The sequence below is a fragment of the Stenella coeruleoalba genome, assembly GCF_951394435.1.
Source record: "Stenella coeruleoalba genome assembly, chromosome: 10".
NCBI lineage: Eukaryota > Metazoa > Chordata > Mammalia > Artiodactyla > Delphinidae > Stenella > Stenella coeruleoalba.
In genome coordinates, this window is record NC_137156.1 from 69,270,736 (window position 1) to 69,290,591 (window position 19,856).

Genomic DNA, 19,856 nt, shown 5'->3' on the forward strand with positions numbered 1-19,856 from the left:
GGCTGACACCACAGAGAAGCCCCTATGTGTACTGCTCCAGCACAGACACTCCTTTGGGGCATTATGTTGCTTTGCCAGGGGCTGCTTGGAAACTGGGAGACATAAAGGCACTAGAAGGCCAAGGGACAGAACTTAGGTTGATTAGCAGAAAGCCAGAGCACAGGGCAACTGTCACTGGGCAAAACCTTAACACCCAGCACGCACACAACAATCTCTCAGATGAGCACAGAGACGAAGGGGAGTTGCCCCCTCCCTAAGCTAGAGGGAACATGACTGGCCGCAGAAAGCAAGGCATGGAGGCGCAGGTGATGTTTGCACTCAACTATGGGCCACTTACAGTGAACAAGGGTCCTCTTCAGTGAGATCTGCTAGGTATACATTTGCAAAGTGGATGAACAGCATTCCTATGGCTTGTTTGGAAGTGTCTAAAAACCTGTACAAAATAGAATCAGCACTTATTATCACTCTGACAGGAGGGTAATAACCAATTTGGGGAAAATGATAAGTCTGAAACATGGAAAAAAAAAAAAAGCCACTGGGGAGACCCCAAACTTCCAGTTACGAGTCACCTCTTCCTGGGACGTTGGGACTAACTCAGGCTTGGCGTTTCAGCCCCCTTTCAAAACCGTAACACTGCATCCCTGAAAGGCCACTGATTAATAACACAGATTGAAACACACGAAACACGTTTAAAATGTGTGTTTTCACTTTTTCTTTTTCTTTTTTTTTCTTTTTTTTGCGGTACGTGGGCCTCTCACTGTTGTGGCCTCTCCCGTTGTGGAGCACAGGCTCCGGACGCGCAGGCTCAGCGGCCACGGCTCACAGGCCCAGCCTCTCCGCGGCATGTGGGATCTTCCCGGACCGGGGCATGAACCCGTGTCCGCTGCATCGGCAGGTGGACTCTCAACCACTGTGCCACCAGGGAAGCCCTCACTTTTTCATTTTTGTTACTTCAAAACAAAATGCTTGAACGCAGCTTTGGATGGGGTCTGAGGTGCCTCTACTTTAAAGAGCTCCCAACCGACTTCACACACAAGCTGAATGATGTGCAAGCTTAACGAGACTTGCACTCATCCAGCACTGCCTCTGGAACCCTAAACAACCTTCAGCTGCTGCCGCTTAAACAACGGGCTCGTTTGGGGCAGACAAACTTTTCAGTAAAGGGTCTGAGAGTAGATATTTTAGGCTGCGGGCCATCGTCCTCTGCAGCAACTACGCACTCTGCTGCTGCACTGTAAGAGCGGCCAGTCACTAGCAGCCCACTGACACTTTATTTATGGAGACAGACAGCAGTCAGATTGGGCCTGTGGGCTACAGCTTGCCAGCCCTTGGACTAGAGGACAGGAGTTTCAGAAAAGAAAAAACAAAGTTGGTAGTCGCTGGGACAGGTGGCAGGAGCACTGTGGAGATAACGTGGGCCCTCAGTTTCTCCTCGGCCATGAACACCTGGGGACCACTCACAGTTTGCGGTCGAGGAACCTTTGGATTGTGGTCACCTCTCTTGGCCTCCCAGGCTGGGCATTCAGAATTGGGCCAGGCCACTGACAGGAGTGATAAAGGGGGCACACAGGCATGGGTCTCAGGGCTGGAACAGACCTTAGAGATTATCCAGACCAACCCTGCAACTGAGGCCTGAAAATCATTTCCTAAAATCACGGCAAAGTAGGAGCTACCAAAGGGGATTGTGTGTAAAACCCAACTCCACATTCCCCCAGGCCCCCCACCTAAGCTAGATACCCAGACTTGAGAGAAACCGACTGGTGGAAAATAAAAACGAATTATCAACATTGAGAAATAATGCACTGAAGATCAATCAAGAATATGCTTATAATTTTATTAAGGGGCCTTTATCACAGAGATTTATCGGAAGTTTCCTCTGGAGGGAAAGTAGCTATTGTTAGGACAGGTGCAAGAAAGATGGCTTCTTGAGGGCATTATGTTGTCCCGAGGAGCTGGCTGTCTCCTTCTAAGTGATTTATTTTTTTGGAGTTTTGTCTTTGGAAGCTATGTCTGAAGCTTTAACCACCATTTCTATGAAGGAAAAACTGTTGCCACAAGGTCATCCTGGGACTAAGAAAGACTAGTTTTGGGGAGAGGGGCATCTACATGGTACATTTGACTTATCTCCAAATTTAGATGATTTTTTTGCTTATGCATAGAGAGTCCAAAGATTTAACATAGTCCAACAACAGGCAGACATAACTAACAAAGCCTGCAGCATGGACTGACACATCTGTATCATCTTCCACCTCCCAAAACTAGACAGCAGAGTTATGACAGAATCGCCACCATATGGCTGTCACTAGCCCTATAGTGGGCTCAACAGTTATCTGGAGAAACAGAAGTGCTTTCATATTATACACAGTTCCTGATGATTAACTGGACTAATGGATTTCAACACTTTATGTTATGTATAATTGCTCACATTCCATGCCCCCCCCCAAAAACCCCCCCCAAATAGTCAAAAGCATTCTAGGAATGAGTTAATATTTAAATACGCACCATATCCTCCAAGGACGTCTTTCATGCTTTGGTTCTCTGAAGCGTTTGACTGAAAGAAAAGATAGATATTCAGTACCTTTCTACAGTGATAAGGAAGCAAAGTGCATTTAACAAGCTGGGGGTTCTCGGCACACTCGGTGTTTAAAACCACTGAGTCAGGGTACTTGCTCTTTAACATGGGATGATGTGCAAGAAGCCATGAAGGTCTCAGAGGCCCTGTTGCTACTGACCAGTGGACTCTTCCGAACGGGCTACTTAGGAAGAGTGGCTCCTCACAGCATGTGGAAAATTGTATTTTCTTCTTTGTGACAAGGGTCGCTCAGACAGGGGCTGGAAACCGCAAAGGGGAATGTAGCTACTTCTAAGTTCAGGGTCCAACGACAACCCATCCATCCGCCCACCCACCCAAACGTTCACAGAGTGCCGGCTCCAAGCCAGGCGCTGTGGAGACAAAGGCAGAGGCAGCTGTAGGGGAGGGCAGACACGTACCCGCAAGGGTGGCGAGCGCTTGAGAACAGATAAGTCTGAGGCAGAGTGAAGGCAGGAGCCCGCCTGCCTGCCTGGAGGAAAGGCACCAGTCAGGAAGGTGGCCAAGCCCAGTCCTGGGGACCAGGGACGAGGCTGGCAAACGGACCAGGGAGGGGAGAGAACAGCCGTTCTGGACAGAGCACACACCATGAGCTGACAGGCACAGGGACATGACGTGACAGAGTGTGTGTGGCATAATTTGATTTGGCTTTAATATAGCAGGTAACAAGGGAGACAGGTTGAGCAGCGTCCTGAGTGCCAGGCCAAGGAGCCTGGAATGAATCCTGCTGGGAAGGAAAAGCCAGGGAAGAGACCTAAGCAGAGGCAAAGACACGGTGGAAATGGCGGAAAAGCGGCTCTGAATTGTGTAGATGGTGGGTTTCTGGAGGTGGAGAGGACTGAGCAAGGATGCTGATTGTGTCCCAGCACCGGGCAGTGGCACTCCCAGCACAGGACAGTGGAGGCGGGACGCTCATTCAGCAACAGCCTGACCACGTCGAATGGCAAAGGGCTCCCCAGACTGACATCTTCACCTCAGGTGGGTCTGAGACATAATCGTTTACACTGAAGGAAACAAAAAAGTTCTAAGTGTCTTGTCCTCCACTGAAGCCCTAGGCAGACTTCTTTCTACAACGACTCTATCCACTAAAACAAACAATGCAAGTGCCGCATGTGTGATGTTCTCCCACACAGAAGTACCGAGGAAGAAACAGACATGATGGTAGCAGGCAAGAACAGACTTCTGGCAGAGCCCCAAGCTGCAATGAGGATGCAGGAAGAGGAAGGCAGGGAGAGAGAAACGGGTGGCCAATCAATAAGCCCTACTTCTCTAAATAAATACAGGCAGCCCCTGGGTTGCAAAGCAAGGACTGTCTATGCACAGAAATGAAATGTCTGGTGTTTAGAGACATTTTGATAGAGAGACCAAAAAGCAGGTGAAATTGTGAGGAGGGCTCTCATCCCGTGGACACATGACAGATCCAAAACATCAACAAGGCCGAAGAGTCTTGAGGGAGGAGCTGAGGGAGGCCCAGAGGTTCTGCAAGCATCCTCTGGGCTGAGGGGCTGGGGGCTCAGGAAGGAGATGCGGAGGGAGCTGGGCCAGGACAAGCCATCTGGAGGGAAAGCCCACAGGCAGGGCCAGAGCGCCTCCTGCTCATGTGTTCTTCTCCTCAGGGGAGTCTGTCCCCATCAGCATAAAATAAAGGACATCAAAACATAACCCAGGAAGAATGTCCTCATTCTTAGGAGATACATGCTAAAGTACCAGAATGGGTACAACTTACTTTCAAGTGGTTTAGGGGGAAAATTATACATTATTTATGATAATTATATATAATAAATATATTATAAATGGTATAACTTGTAATTATAAATAATTACACTATAATTATAAATAAATACAAAGTAATTATATAATATTTATAATTATATTAATATAATAGACAATAAGTAAAGAGAAGCAAATACGGTGTTATGCGCCAAATTGTATTCTTCCTCCCACCCCCCTAATTCCCATGAAGAAGTCCTACCCCCAGGACCGCAGAATGTGATTACTTGCAGACAGGGTCTTAAAAGAGGTAATGAAAGTAAAACAAGGTCCATGGGTGGGCCCTAATCCACCATGGCTGGTGTCCTTACAAGGAGATTAGGACACACACATAGACTGAGGGGTGACCATGTGAGGACACAGTGAGAAGACAGCCACCTGCAAGCCAAGGAGAGAGGCCTCAGGAGAAACCAAACCTGCTGACACCTTGACCTGGGACTTGCAGACTCCAGAACCGTGAGGAAGTAAATTTCTGTTGTTTATACACCCATTCTATACTTTGCTACGGCAGCCTCAGCACACCAATACATGTGGCAACACAGTAACTGATAAACCGAGATGAAGGACGTTTGTGTATTCATTAAATTTATTTAGACTTTTTTTTTTAGGTCTAACATTTTTTGAAATAAAAAGCTGGGAAGAAAACACACTCTAGAAGAATGAACCAGTCCAAGCGTTCATCTGGCAATATCGATCAAAACTGTTAATACCCACACCCCTTAACCTGCAGTGCACTGACAGGTACGTGTCGCACAGGTCTTACTGCAGCACATGCCAAGATGTATATAGGTCTTCACTGTCATAACAAAAACCCAGGAAGAAGCCATCAATGTGGGGTCGGGTATATACATCACGGTACGAGGCAACACCATGCAGTTACTAGAAACAAGGTAGATCTGCATGGATTAATATGGAAAGACTTCCAAATTATATTAACAAACTGCAGAATAATATGCCTACCATGATTCTGTTCAGACCCATTTTTAAAGAATATATATTTCTGCTGGTGTTACGCAGGGGTTTTTTCCCTAGGATATGTAAGTGACTGTTAACAAAGGCTTCCTTTGATGAAAGGAATTATGGGTCAGGGGACCCATAGACTTTTTGTATCATTCTGAATGGTTTAAACATTCTTCCATGTTCATATTGTTTTTATTTCCAAAAAAAAAAAGACAAGCCTGTGTCAGAGACTTGTATTAATGTAGCAAAGTGGGACATGGGAGAAGTGATGTGACTCACAGCTGGGCTCTGGTTCAAGAAAGGGAGAGGAAGGGTGTGTGCAGGCTGTCCGTGTGCGGGAGCGCCCTACATGGGACTCAAGAGTGGATTCAGATTCTTCTGAAGAGCAGACATGTGGCTCCTGCCTTCTCCCTCTCCATGTCCTACGCCCTTTCCCTAGAATATATGAGTCTAAAATCTTTTTTTTTTTTTAATTAAAGGAAGAAGAAGCATTAAGAGAGCTACTCTAGATCTAATTTGGAAAAGAACAGAAGATCCCGTTCACCCAGCCATGTGTTATTGAGGGGCCTGCTGTGCTATGGGGCCAGTTCAGCAGGCGACGAAATAGACAAAACCCCCCACCTTCCTTACTTTCAAGGGGGGAGAGAGGAGTAAACACAGAGCATGGCAGGCAGCAACAAGGGATAGGAAAGCAGGAAAGGAGTGAAGGGGCCTGGGAAGTGGATTTGCAGGGACAGATGAGGAGGTCCGGAAGGTGAGCATCAGTCAGTGAGAATCACCCGTGTCTGCGGAATAGCCGTCAGGCAGAGGCCAGGGATAGGCAGGAGTACGGGACATGAAGTCAGGCCTCCCAGGCCTGTGGCCCAGGGAGCAAAGGCTCCCCTTTGCCTGCAGTGACGAGGGGGCAGCTGCAGGGCAGGACGCTGTGACCTATAGTCGAATAGGCTCACCCCTGCTGCTGTGCTGAGCAGCCTTCAGGGAGACCAGTATGAGAACCCATGGCGAGGCAGCGGTGGCTTAGCCAGCTAGCAGCAGGAGAGGACGACAGGAGGTGGGATCCTGGCTGTATCTTCAACACTAAGCCGACAGGACTTGCCGACAGGGTGGATGGGGGGGTGTGAGAGGAAGAGTTGTCCAGGACAACTCCAGAGCTGGGAACTTACACTGTTCCACTGCACTTCTGGTTCTGGTTTGGTGGTGGTGAAAGGTGGGAAACTGAGGGGACACAAGACTTCTCTGCAGGTAAGAGATGAGGAGCTGCCTCCAGGTCCCCGATGGACGACGAGCCAGGTAACCATTCCCAAACAGGCCTGTTCCCCACGGGGCTGTGGCAGCTGCTCCCTCAGAAGCTCCAGAGAGTGATTCAGGCTCGGCCCTCGGACAACCGATCTTTTCTCAATTCCTGGTGCTTCCACAGGATGGAGAGAACTCAGACGGTGCAAGAGGGCAAAGCAAAGGGCAATCCATCCTTTCTAACGTATCCACCAACATCCCCTGAGGCCGGAGGGCTAGTGGAGGGGAAGCAGGCACACCTCAAAGGTAGGCCAGGCCCCCGACACTCTGCGACACTGGAGCTGGAACCCAAGGTCGACGGAGCAGCGCCCAAGAGAGGCCCTCGTGAGACAAAGAAGGGGGGGTGGGGGGATGTTGAGAGTGGGGGACAGACAAGGGGGCCGTTGGCGCGCGCAGCCCTCGGGGGGCTCCCAGCAGGCTGTCTGCCTTCATGCACACACGTCCCAGAGACAGGTGTGGGGCCCCATCGCCAGAAAAGCAGTAGTGGCCAATAGCCAGAGAGATGCGCTGTGAGTCCTCTGCTACTATGTGACTTTATGTAAAAAGAAAAAAAGGAGGGGGGCCTCTATGATCTAGCAGGTTGACCTCAAAATTAAACAAGAGAAAACAGGTGGAAGCAGCTGGCACAGAACATGTGCTCAGGAAAGCAAACCACACCCTGCAGGCCGTGTCCTGGACCGTCTTCCCTCTCCTCCCCTCTGTGTCCACTCTTCCCAGACCTGGGGCCCAGCCACCCCATCCTGGTCCTGGTCTCTGAGAAGCGTGTGACCTAGGGTCTGCCAGCCACAACCTGACCTCTCCACACCAGCCGCCCTCTTGCGCCTGCAGGCAGCTCAGGGTTCTAGGAATCCCCCCAATGTTCTGAGTGTTCCTCTGTGGCTCCTTTCTACCTCCCAATGGCTCTCTCCTCCCTCCACAGGCTCTCCTTCCTCTGCTTGACCCTTGGGGAGAAGCCCCCCCTCTCAGGGTTTCTATGCCAAGGGTTCATCAGCCTCCTCCCCCAGCCCTGGCCCCCAGTGACCCTCCAAGTGCAGCCTGGTCCCGCAGAGTCGTGTCTCCTGCCCACCCTGCCAGTCCTGCCTAGCTTCCCCGTTTCTGCATAGAATGGAAGTCTCCTCACCTCTGGGGCCTCCATGGTCTCCTCCCCTGACTCTGTCAATCTCTCCCACCAACTCTGCAATTGAGGAGGCATCTGGATGTGTCCCTTTCCCCGTTTCTACCACTGAACTAGTCCAGGTCCTCATGACTGCTTTCCCATGCCAGTGAGACTGCCTCTTCCCAGGCTTCCCAGTCGCCTTACCCACCCACCTGCCCACCCATTCCCCTCCCCATCCCACCCACAGCCAGCAGGTACTCTGTGCTGGGGATACTAAAACGCATAACACAAACACAGTCCCTGCCCTCAAGGAACTTTCAGTGTAATTACACTGCACATCATTTAACTTGCCTGAAGCACAGCTCCCTTCTTTTCCAATCTTACTCATTTTTGAATTAAAATACATCTTTTGGAAGAGGTAAAGTGTATAAAATCCAGAGAGTACATTCTTTTGGTTAGAACTTGTAGGGTACATCTTTTTCAATCTCCTTTCTTTCAACTTTATATTTAACGTGGGTCTACTGTAAGCAACATATAGCTGAGTTCCCCCCACTCCAAATGTGGCTGGCAACTGAAGAGTGGTCCTCAAAAAGGTATGTCCAAATCTTCACCCTCAATACCTGTGAATGTGACCTTACTTGGAAAAAGGGTCTTTGCAGATGTAATTGAGTTAAAGGTCTTGAGAAGAGATAATCCTCAATTAACGGGAGGTGTGGGGGGTCCCTAAATCAAATTACAAGTACCCTTATGAGAGAGAAGAGCAGAGAAGAAGAAGGCCTTGTGAAGACAGGAGCCTAGGAACCTCTGAAGCCACCAGAAGTAGAAGAGGCAAGGATTCTCCCCCCTAGAGCCAGTGGAGGGGGTATGGCCCCGCTGACACCTGGATTCTGGACTTCGCGCTTCCAGGACTGTAAGAGAATAAATTTGTTTTGTTAAGCCAAGAAGTTTGCGATTATTTGTTATGGCATCCCTAAAAAACTAATCAGGCAATTTTTTTTACTTTTACTTTTTGTTTTCTTGGCCGCACCCGGATTGCTTACGGAATCTCCCTGACCAGGGATTGAACCCCGGGCCCTCGGCAGTGAAAGCACAGAGCCCTAACCACTAGACCACCAGGGAATTCCCTTTTCTTTTCTTTTTCTTTTTAAATTAAATTAATTTATTTATTTTTGGCTGTGTTGGGTCTTGGTTGCTGTGCAAGAGCTTTCTGCAGTTGCGGCGAGCAGGGGCTACTCTTCGTTGCGGTGCACAGGCTTCTCATTGTGGTGGCTTCTCTTGTTGCAGAGCACGGGCTCTAGGCACCTGGGCTTCAGTAGTTGCGGCACGTAGGCTCAGTAGCTGTGGCACGCGGGCTGTAGAGTGCAGGCTCAGTAGTTGTGGCTCACGGGCCTAGCCGCTCGGCGGCATGTGGGATCTTCCTGGACTGGGGCACGAACCTGTGTCCCCTGCATCGGCAGGTGGACTCTCAACCACTGCGCCACCAGGGAAGCCCTTAATGAAACTTTTTGCTTTGACAATGTGATCACTGAAAGGCAGCCTCAGCATGGCTGTAGAGTGCACTCATCAAGGCACGTGGGCGCCCAGGAAGCAGCTCAAGTGAGGTTGGCAAGACTCCCACCTGCCCTCCTCTCTGCCCACCTGTTCTGGGCCTCGGCTCACACCCTCCCCTGAGGGTACCAGGGCATAGTGCTCACTCTTCCAGAAGTTTTGTGTTTTTGGTGCCGCACAACAGGAAGGCAGTATGGGTGATCAGATTCTACCTGTTTCACACCGGCAACCTCGTCACTTGGTTTTGCACACACCTCTCTGAGTCAGCACCTAGAGGGCAGGTACCTGGCAATCCACTTCCCTGTCCTCCTCGGAGCCTCGCCAGTTGATGCCCCAGGGACTTGCTGAGTGGAGGAAGAGAGATGGGATTTTATACAGGGGTGTTTCCTTTTATATCACAAGGAAGAAGACCTAAGAGGTGGCATTGCAAGTCAAATCACAGGAACTGGAAGGGAAATAATTTCCTCAAAGCAGCTGCAGTCCTACTTAGAAACCGAGTCATAAAAAGCACAACTGTTTAGAAATTAAACCGCACAATTTAAGACAGCCATGTTCGTGCCGGGCGCACCCTGAGAGAATTAGAGTTAGACGCGTGTAAGGGGCAGTAAGAGGCTCCTGACTGGTGAAGAGAAAGCAGGGCTCAACTGAATGACAACGGGGTAAACTGGGCTTCAGAAGATGTGATTACCAGGAGGTAGCAGTCCCTTGAGCCCCTCTTTATCTGACGGCACTTCCCAAACCAGCATGAGGAGGGTGTAAAATCACCCCTGCTGCGGATACAGTACAGGAAGGGGCCTGTGAACCCGGCAGGCTTCTTGGCAGAGAGCTTCTCTTTGCCGTGAAAATCCACCAAGGCAATTCAGTTACAATATAAAACGTGTGGGACATTCACATTCTTACTGCTAAAGTGTAATCTTGAAGCTAGAAGGTGATCACAGACCACACAGCAGCCACTTCAGCATCTGGCATTTCACAGAGTGATACAACAGAAGACACCCTGGATGGTGCCACGTCACAGGCTACGGAAATGAGTTACAGGCTCTTCACCAGTCCCTGTGTGAGATCTCGGGCCTCGGGATGTGAGCAGGTTTCCACCCCCTGGGGTGGGGGAGGCTCCAGAGACTATGAGCTCATGCTTTCTTGTTCATCCCTGGGGGCAAACCCTCTCCTTCCAATGACCTGCAGCCAGAAAAAAACCCAGAGTTTTAGAGCCTTCTGCCCAGTGACAGGCTGCTGACCAGGACGACACGCTGATGGCCTCATTTCTCAAGCTGTACCACGGTTCAGTGGCTCACGCAACAGAGGCTTCCTGTCGAGGGTAACAGGCTGTTTACCAGGGCAAATGGCAAGCAGCCCCCACCCGTGCCAGCTGGGGATCAGTTCATAAACTAGGCAGTTTGGAATCTGAGTCAGAGCCGGAAGGGTCCTTGAGGGGCCAACCTCCTCGGTGTAAAGGGTGAGGAAAGTGGGAGGGAAGAGCTGATTTGTCCAGGAGCACCAGGTACTTAGTAGTGGAGCTGGGGTGAAATCCGAGCCACCTGAGACAGGCCTCCTTCTGTAACTGGTACCGGCTGGGCCAGTGACCTCAAACCACAGCTTGCTGGCTCTGTGTTCCCAGGACCCCAACCCCAAAGGACAGAAACTCCTGGGGGTGAGTAAATCCACCCTCCCCGATGGAAGCAGCAATCTAGGAAGAACCCAGAAGTGTTTCTGCACTTTCCCTAAATTATAAATGATCATCCCAATATCCAAGCCTCCTTAATGCTCCCTAGTGGTGTGAAAACCCCAGCGGTACTCAGTGTCTTCAGAGCAGGGAGAAAGTTCCAGGAAGACACTGAGGTAGCCTGCTGGTTGCCCCCCAAACCCACCGACCCCTCTCTTTCTCACTAAGGAAGTCCCTTCGGTAGCTTGCAGACTGTGTCCTCAGCCTCCCCTGCAGCTGGGTGCGGCTGTGTGACCAAGTTCTAGCCTAGGACAGCTGTACACCCAGACTGGGCTGCTTTTCAAGAAGTGAAGAGCCACGTGATTCTTACAAGGGACTAAAGGCAGTCCAGCTGGGGGTAGTTTGAAATCTAGTCCCGGCTTTATCAAAAGTTTTATTATTTTAAGCCAGTCACTTAACTCTTCCGGGTCTAAGTGTCCTCAGCTGTCTACGTCACAGGGTCAATGTTGGGACAAAAGCAGCTGTAGCAGGTGAGTGGTGTGACTGCCTCACCACCACCCTTCGTCAGGCGTTCAATCCAGGATTTTACATCATTACTTCTCATCTTCACAGCAACCGTGAAAGGTATCATCCTTGTTTTACGCATAAGGTCAGAGGATCTGCCAAAGGCCCAAAGTGGTACAACCAACATGTGCATCTACATCTACCTGATTCCAGCACCCACATCCTCCCCCCACCCCACCCCCACCAGCCAACCCGAGGAAGCCTAATCCAAGACAACGCTGGTTCTTGTAGGGCTGGACCGCAAGGGCAGAGAGAGCCCAGGAGGCTCCCTGAGGTCAGGGCCCACCTCCTCCCCGTAACATGTCCTCACGACTCTGGTTCTCTTCCCTTAAACACCTCCACACAGCAGCTGGAGTGAGCTGAGATGCCATGCCTTGCTTAGAAGCTTCCAGAGTCTACCCCACCTCCCATCCCTCAGGGAACACAAGTTTGACTTTTCAAGTTGGCAAACAAGGTACCCGTGGCCTGGCATCTCCCAACTTAGTTGTCACTCACATTGTCCCTTTGGCTTGGGAGGGCCTCCACATTTCTTCTCCTGGAAAACTGTTAGATTAAGTTCAGACAACTCTAAGACATGCCTCCTTTGCAACGGGGCTAAGCCTCCTGCCTCCCTCTGGCTCCTCAAGGTCTCCTATGCACACTCCTGGATTAACACTTCACGTGCAATACTAAGGCTCTGTCTCTCCCGCCAGACAATTAGTTAAGGAGGCACACGCCTCCTCAACTTATTCGTGTTTACACCCTCCGCACCCAGCTCAGCACCTTTTAGAAGGAAGCAGGAACTGACCGAACAAATGGAGCAGAGCACACTGGGCCTTGCCACAGGCCAGAGGAGGTGACACCTTAGCACTCAGTGTGCAAAGCTCTGGGCTCAAAACCTCACATCAGCAACTTACGTGGGGCCAGGGAATGTTGTTAACCTTTCTGGGCCTCTATCTGCCTCTCTATAAAGTGGAAGAAATTACAGCACCCGGTTCACCTCAGCATTAGCAAGACAATATATTCATAGAGTATTTAAAACTGTGCTTTATACTTAGCAAGTACTGTGCACATCACAGCAAGAAGGAGTAGAGGTGCTACTGTTAGAGGAACAGTGCATCCTCAGGTGCAAAGCCCAGCTGCAGACAGCAAGAAAGCACTCATCTGATTATAATTTGTAGATCCAGAGCCTCCCTAAAATCTTTTTTCTTATAGATTATAAATCATTGTGGTAAGTTTGGAAACCAGAGAAAGTGAAATTTTCTAAAATGTCACCATCTGAATACAACCAAGATCATTAGTTGTTATATCACTGTACTTCTGGTTCCAAATCTCCTGGCCTGCACTTCCCACGTGGGACCAGAACGAAGCTATAGCAGGCTGTGCTCTCTGTTCCCTGGTCCGTCAGCCTCCATCAGCCCCAAGGGTTGGCCACTGGAAGAACTCTCCAGATGCTGGTGCTCTGAAAGGTGAGCACTGAAGAGTGGTGACAGGGACACCCTGGGCAGAGCGGCAGGGCACAGCTCAGGCTGGCACGGCTGGGCCTCCCGCCTCACCACAGCAGGCAGCGAACACGGGACATGCTCAGGCAACACCGAGGGACTGACAGGACAGAGGGCTCAAGACCAGCTCGGAAGGCTCAGAAGGTCACTGGGGAAAAGGGCTGGTTCTTGTCAAGACACCTCACGCTGCTCTTAGCTGAAGATGGGAGATGCACCATGAAATCAACTCAGGGCCGCTGCAGAATTTCTTCTACAATCAGAGCGAGGAAAAAATTTGAACCGACACGTCACCGATTCAAGAAACCATGGAATGAGACCCTGTCATCACACTCCGATCCAGGGGGAAGAGCAGGTTGGTGCTGCTGTCCCACAAGCTGGCTGAGCAGGTGCCTGCAGTGGGGGTTGCGGGGGGGGGGGGACTGGGGTCAGAGTTCAGCTGAGGGTGTCCCTCCACTCCACTTAAAACTCGCATGGCCACAAATCTGTCAAAAGGCAAACTTTATACTTCAGAGCTGTGCACTTTATGTAAATGACACCCCCATAAAAATTTTAAAAACAAACACAAAGCCCTCCCATGCCTTTCTACAGCAGTTACAATAAAACGCAGGCTCCTTCTCATGGCCAAGGTATCGCGTCACTTTGGGTTCTCTCTGCTTCTCTGACTTCATCCCCTCATCCCCTCCGGCCTTCTCTCTATGCACCACACTCACCTGGCTCCATCCTGCCGCAGCTGCACTTTCTGTCTGGGACACTTTTCTCCCAGTTTGCCAAGTGGCGGGCCCCTCGTCTCACTCTTGTCCCAGTTTCCGGGACACCTCCTTGGAAGCCTCTCCCAACCACCTCAGCTCCAGGTGTGCGCGTCCTGCCTTGCCCCCATCCCTCAATCTCACTTCCCTATCTCGTTTTCTTCACAGCACTAATGCCTCTCACCTCAGAAATTCTTTTGTGTTTTCCTGACCACTGTCTTTTTTCTCCCCACTAGAAAGGAAGCTCTGTAAGACCAGGAACTTCTGCTCTGCTTACCCCACATTCCTAGCAGCTAGAGGGTGCCTGGCTCTTAAGAGGGTGCTACACAATATTTGTTGAACAAAGGAATTCCTTCAGTCTGTCACTTAAAGACATAGTTATTGAGTACCGTCCAGGTATCTATTTTTAATTCAATAAGTTCCATGAATTTGCACAGTGAGTTCTCCCAGAAGTTTGGTTTGCAAACCATTAGTCCTGCAACAGGACTAAAATTGCTTAGCTTTCTCTTTGGCGCCAAAGTAATCTGCCAGCAAGACTGCCAGAGGACACTACTCCAGATCTTTCCTCCTCCTAACTAACCACAAGGCAGGGTCAACCATCCTGTCAAGGCCTCCCTCCCCATATCTGGCCTTAGATGCAAGAACCGGACACTCTGTAATCAGTTTAAGTGCCCATGAATATTTTCTGTAAGGACTCTTTCTGGACAGATGAAGCCGAGGTTCTAAGTCAGCCAGCTTTAATCCTCCCATGCGTGGGTGGGCCAAAGGCTGAGAGAGAAGCGAGAGAAAAAGCTAAACTGTCTGGCAAATAAATATGCTTAGCCTTCTAAACACGGGGCCTCCTTAGAAGCACAGCTTCCCTGGGAGCAGGGTGGCGGTGCCATTTGCTACAGCTGATGACCTCAGCAAGGGTGGGAGTGTTCCATGGGGAACTCTTGGATGGAAAGAAATGACGGCTGATAAGCACACAAGAAGATAACGCAACCTCAATAAGGTCAATTTTTAAAATGCAAATTAATAATTATTCTTGCCCAGATTAGCAAAGATTAAAACATTTGGTGAAGATATTAGGAAACAGGCACTCTTTAACTGCAGGTAGAAAAGTAAATGGTACAACCACTAGGGAAATGTGTGGAAGTGGATCTGTGATCCTGGTCCCCAGGATCATTAAATTGACGTCAGGATGGTCACAGTGAATGGAGCCTCCTGGGACCAGGGATGCTGTAGGCAGAGATGTTAGAGATGCTGCTGGAGGTGGACGAAGAGGTCTCCAGGATGCAGTGTGACTTTCAGAAGCAGGAGGAGCTACAGACCTATAAATATTCCTAATGAAGGCTTCATGGGTAGTGTAAATTCTCCTTGAACACTGACGGAAGCCGCAAGCGTTCAGGAATGGGCTGTCCTAGAAGGACTCTGCCCTGAGAGCCAGTGTCCCTGGGCAACTGGGGACCCTCTAGGCCTAGGGAACTCACAGAGATTTGCTGCATCTGCTCTTGCTGCGTCACCACCACACTGCTAACTGGATTCCTTGGCCAAATACATTTATGAACTTCATTTGATCTCCTAGTAGACGGAGACATGCATGGTTTTCTCCCTATCAATCCACAGATCACTTAAAAAGTTGCAGCAGATATTTTGGTAATGTCTGTTTTGATTTTAAATATTTACACACTGCGGCCCAGAAAATCCACTTCTAGCATTTTCTTTTATTGTTACACTCATACAAATACCCCAAAGTCTGTGTAAGAGTGTATTGCAGCTTTGTCTGTAAGAGTGGAAGACTTAAAAACCACCTAAGTGTCTATCAATAAGGGAGGGGTTAAATGTAAGTTATCATACAGTGGAATTCAACTGTTAAAAAGTGAGGTAGAAATGGTACACTTGCAGTGGCTGAATTTTATGCTATATAAATTACACCTCAGTAAAGTTTTCTAAAAAGTGAGGTAAATCTATCTGCATTGACATGGAAAAATGCCATGTCACCGAAAAAAAAAAAAAAAGCACTCACTACCTGGCTCACTCATGGAAAAAAGCAAGTCACCAAAACAGTAATGTGTCATTTTAGCCTATTTTTATTTTAAAATGATATATACATGCAGAAATTTGAAGGCACACGCAATAAACTGTTAACCATGGGTAGCTCTCTAGCGCATGGAATTATAAGGAACTTCTGCTTTTTATGCTATGTATTTCCATAATGTTTTCTTTAGTTGTTTACAAAGAGCATGTATTACTTTGTGGTAGGCAAAAAAAAAGGGGCTAAAAACAATTAACTGAGAAAAAGCTTCTGTTGCCAAAAACAATAATTTAAAAATGACAATAATACAATTTTGCACATTAGGTTAATTTATAGCCTTCCTCAAACCTAACTCCTTCATAAAATTTCTTTCTGCCAGAAAAGCTTCCAGCAGGCAGGACTCACTAGAGATAGGAAATATGTCACTTCAGCCCATTCAGTCCACGTCAAGCAGGGGCAAGGATCATTACTGCGCCATTTGTCATCCCTGATGGACAAGATGTTCCACCATGCTCCTGTCAGTCAGGTCAAGGGCTCCCCTCACACCTGATGCTCACAGGCACAGGTTCAAATAAAATGTTTATCGTATATGTTTATATTTTACAGGATTCCCCAGATTCCCTGCCTTTTCAAAATTAACCAACCAATAATCAATCCTGATTGTGCTGGGTAAGAGGCCTCTGACTACAAAATTTCTTTACACAGCCCTTCACTGCAACCTCAAGGCTAATCAAACAGAAAAAGGAGTGGCCCCAGAGTCTGTTTCTCAGAGCTTACACCTGCAGCCTGGGCCCAGTGCCACCATGGAAGATGATCGTCGGCTCAGGCAGTGCAGAAGCTTGTCAAGCTTGTCTCACTGCTGCTTCCGACAGGCAGAGGAAACACCCACTCGCCCCACTGCTCAGTGATGAGCTGCAGACTACAGGGTGGGTTTTCATCCTTGTAACCCAAGGCTCTGAAATGATTCCAGCTGCTCAGGGTGGTCCAGACTCAGCAGAGAACAGAACATATACAATGCGTATAGGGACGTCGTGTTCACACCTTGAGCCTGGAAGGAGAGGGTGGAGGTCCAGCTGTACATTCACCCACCAAGAGTTAAACAGAAGCTGAGGACTGGACACAACGCTGCCACTCACTACCTGGCTCACTCAGCTCCAAGAATCTTACTAGGAGGAAAACCCCAGTGTACTGTTTCATTCATAAAGATGACTCCACTTGCCCTCTGACCTTCTGCAGGTCATATACTCTCAATGCCACTCCCTGGCAGTGGTGAAGGGGTCCCCTGGCCCCTCATCTCCCTCATCCAGTAGCCGCTGTGAACACTTTGGAAGCTGTGTGAGGGCAACTGGCCGAGGACAGGTTCACACCCAACAGGGTCTCCAACCAAACCCTGCCTCACCTTCGAAGAAAAACAACCTTGTCTCCTACCTAAACCCAACATGCATGGCTAATTCACCTGAGTTTCTAGGAGGGTTTCTGAGAAAGCCTCATCACGTACGGTATCATCGTCATCATCAGAATACTGAAGTCTCGAGCTATGCCAACTCAATCACTCCTCACATCCACCCTGGGAGGATAGTATCATCCCAAGTTCTAGATGAAGAAACTGAATCTCAGTGCAGTTAAGGAACTTGCTGAAGTCTCACAGGTGGCAAGTGGTCGTCAGGACCAGAACCCAGGCCACTGCTGACCCTCACTCCCCACAAAACAAGTCTCAGCATCAGGACCGCCTGGGCTTGGCCCCTCGGTATAAACTGCAAAGTTTCTGAAATGCAAACCTCTATGTACAATCCAGACAGCATTAACAAAAGTCAAGAACAGCCTCCCGAAGAGAATTCACTCAGAAAATTTAAGTATAGATAGAAAAATAGTTCAAAAACTTTGTTCTGTACTGACGGTAGCTACAGCATATATATCCACAATACATGCATCATCCAAAATTTCAAGGCTTGCAGTTAAAGTCAATTCAAGTCTTAATGCAGGTGGAAACTGAAACTGTTTGCTGTTGAAGTTCGTTGGTACAGGCAGAGGCCACACCGGCTGAGGCTACAACAGGTCTCTGACAAGCGCTGCCCAAGGTTGGTTGCTCCTGCCACCACTCGGCCTCCCACACACAGCCCAGGCTCTTGGGCAGCCCAAGCAGCTGGAGCGGGGAGGGGGAAAGCCCCAGGTCTCCCAGCGTCTGCAATATCCCTCCACCATCCCCACAGCCCTATGCCCCCTCCCACTGGCTGCTGCTCCAGGCTCTGTGCTCCTGGGCTGTCAGGACCAAGTGCCACAGTTAGGAAGGTCTGCTCACAGACCAGAGAGGCTCCCACCGCCCATGCAAGTGAGGGGCACCGCTTTGTGAGAATACCACACATTTACCCAGCAGAAGACTCTTCCTCTGGGAATGTACTGGGGCTTCACCTTCTAACTGAAATGAGCTGATAAGCACCCTTAGCAGAGGAATTAATAGAAGAGCAGCTCTTCTCTTGATACCACAGTTATAAAACTACATTTAAGACCTTTTCCCTAGCTTCTCAACTCAGGGCAGCTGGCATCCAGAGTCTTCTCTTTTTCAACAATATACGTTGTGTAACCAACCAGAATCTGAGCAGAAGACAAGCAACAGAGTTCATTTCCTCAGTCCCAAAGCCTGGGAATCAGGTGTCAGGGCAGCAGAGACCAGCTGAGAAAACCTTAACTTTACAATAATATCCTGACTCCAGGGAGCCTTGGGACCTTAAGTGAAGAAATCATCAGTCCCCTATGAACTAAAATATCTGTAAGTCCTCCTTGGCTGGCAGTGGGAATCCCATCTAGAGTAGTCTGTCAGATGCTTCAGGCACCTTGGGTTCCTCTCACAGCTATTTTCACCTCTTCTCCACTTAGGAAGAACAAGTGGCCTGGGTGAGAGGAAGGAGTGATAAATGAGAAGTGTGTACGTCAGTACAGGTTGAGAGACGACATAATAAACCACAACCCCCAGGACTGGGCCCCAGGCTGTCCTAGGAAAGGCGGGTCTGGGTCAAATTAGGATTCCTGTACTCCCAGTGCTCTCTCTGTTCGTCTGTCTACTGGGATCCCTCCAATTTACCTTCCATGAGAGCGCTGGAAAAACCCCCACCACATGGCGTGGTGGTCATGAGAGGCACCATCAAGTTGTTCTGCATCCCTTGTCCTATCATGCAGGATGTGCATGAGCGGCCTCAGGGATGCCGCTAGGCTAGGCTGACAGCTTGGCTGAAGAGCCGGTGGAAAGGAAGTCAGCCTCCATCTCCTTCATTGAGGGCTACGAACCACACCTACAGGTGGTGAGGAGAAGCCACCTGAGTGTGCTGGGTTTTGGAGAAGCACTTGCTGGGTGATCCGGGATTGTTTCACAATAGTGTCCGCCTTTGTTCCAGCCTTCCTAGAAGTCTAGAATGAACATAAATGAACCCCAGAGAACCAGCATGCCTTGGTCCTGCTATTTCTCACTTGAAACAGGCCTGCCAATGCCAGCTCCTGATCAGAAAGTCCTGGCACAATTCACGAGACCTCAGGAAAAAAGGAGGCATAGGGCCCAGGTCAGGCCTGCCTACCTGTCCTCAGACTCTCCAACTCAGCAACAGTGCTGGGAATATGCTTCCTTTGGGCTTGCTCCTCAACCAAGCTACCCGCGGGAGACTTAGCTAATAAGCACCTTACCACACCTGACACTGTGCAAGCAGAGCCAGAGGCCGAACCCCTGATGTGGGTGGACAAGGACAGAGCTCACTCATTTACTCAGGAAATGACCAAACGATCTGACACAAGAATCAGGATAGTGCTGACTGTGCCTAAGTACATTCTAGGGGCAAGGGAAGAGAAGGTGGCTCTGGAGAGACTTACTGAGTGCTCAGGGCACTGAACAACAATTCTATACAACTCTGTAGAACAAAGCTCCATACTGTATACAGGCTAGAACTTGAGCACTTCCTCTCCCTTAGCATTGAGATATGAGCCCCCCTTTGAAAGAGGGAGGAGAAGGAAGATCAATTGCCTCCTTACAGAAAAGCAACTTGAGAAGACTGAAAATGTGTAAAAAATCACCTGCACAGAATGAGCAGGCTCCACTTCAAAGATTAGCCCCTATTTGACTCCCACACACAACTCAAAGCTCAT

The 19,856-nt window shown here is 49.3% G+C and overlaps 1 protein-coding gene across 2 annotated transcripts in view; it reads right to left on the reverse strand.

The window, feature by feature from the left end:
- LOC307192440 (store-operated calcium entry regulator STIMATE) overlaps window positions 1–19,856 on the reverse strand; it is a 55,613-nt gene that overhangs the window by 17,142 nt on the left and 18,615 nt on the right. For both annotated transcript variants that reach the window (XM_079933321.1, XM_079933320.1), the window contains exons 2-3: window positions 2,503–2,551; window positions 338–433 (exon numbers count right to left, since the gene is read on the reverse strand). In XM_079933321.1, the coding sequence (XP_079789447.1) occupies window positions 338–433; window positions 2,503–2,551 (145 nt within the window). The remainder of the gene's footprint in view (window positions 1–337; window positions 434–2,502; window positions 2,552–19,856) is intronic.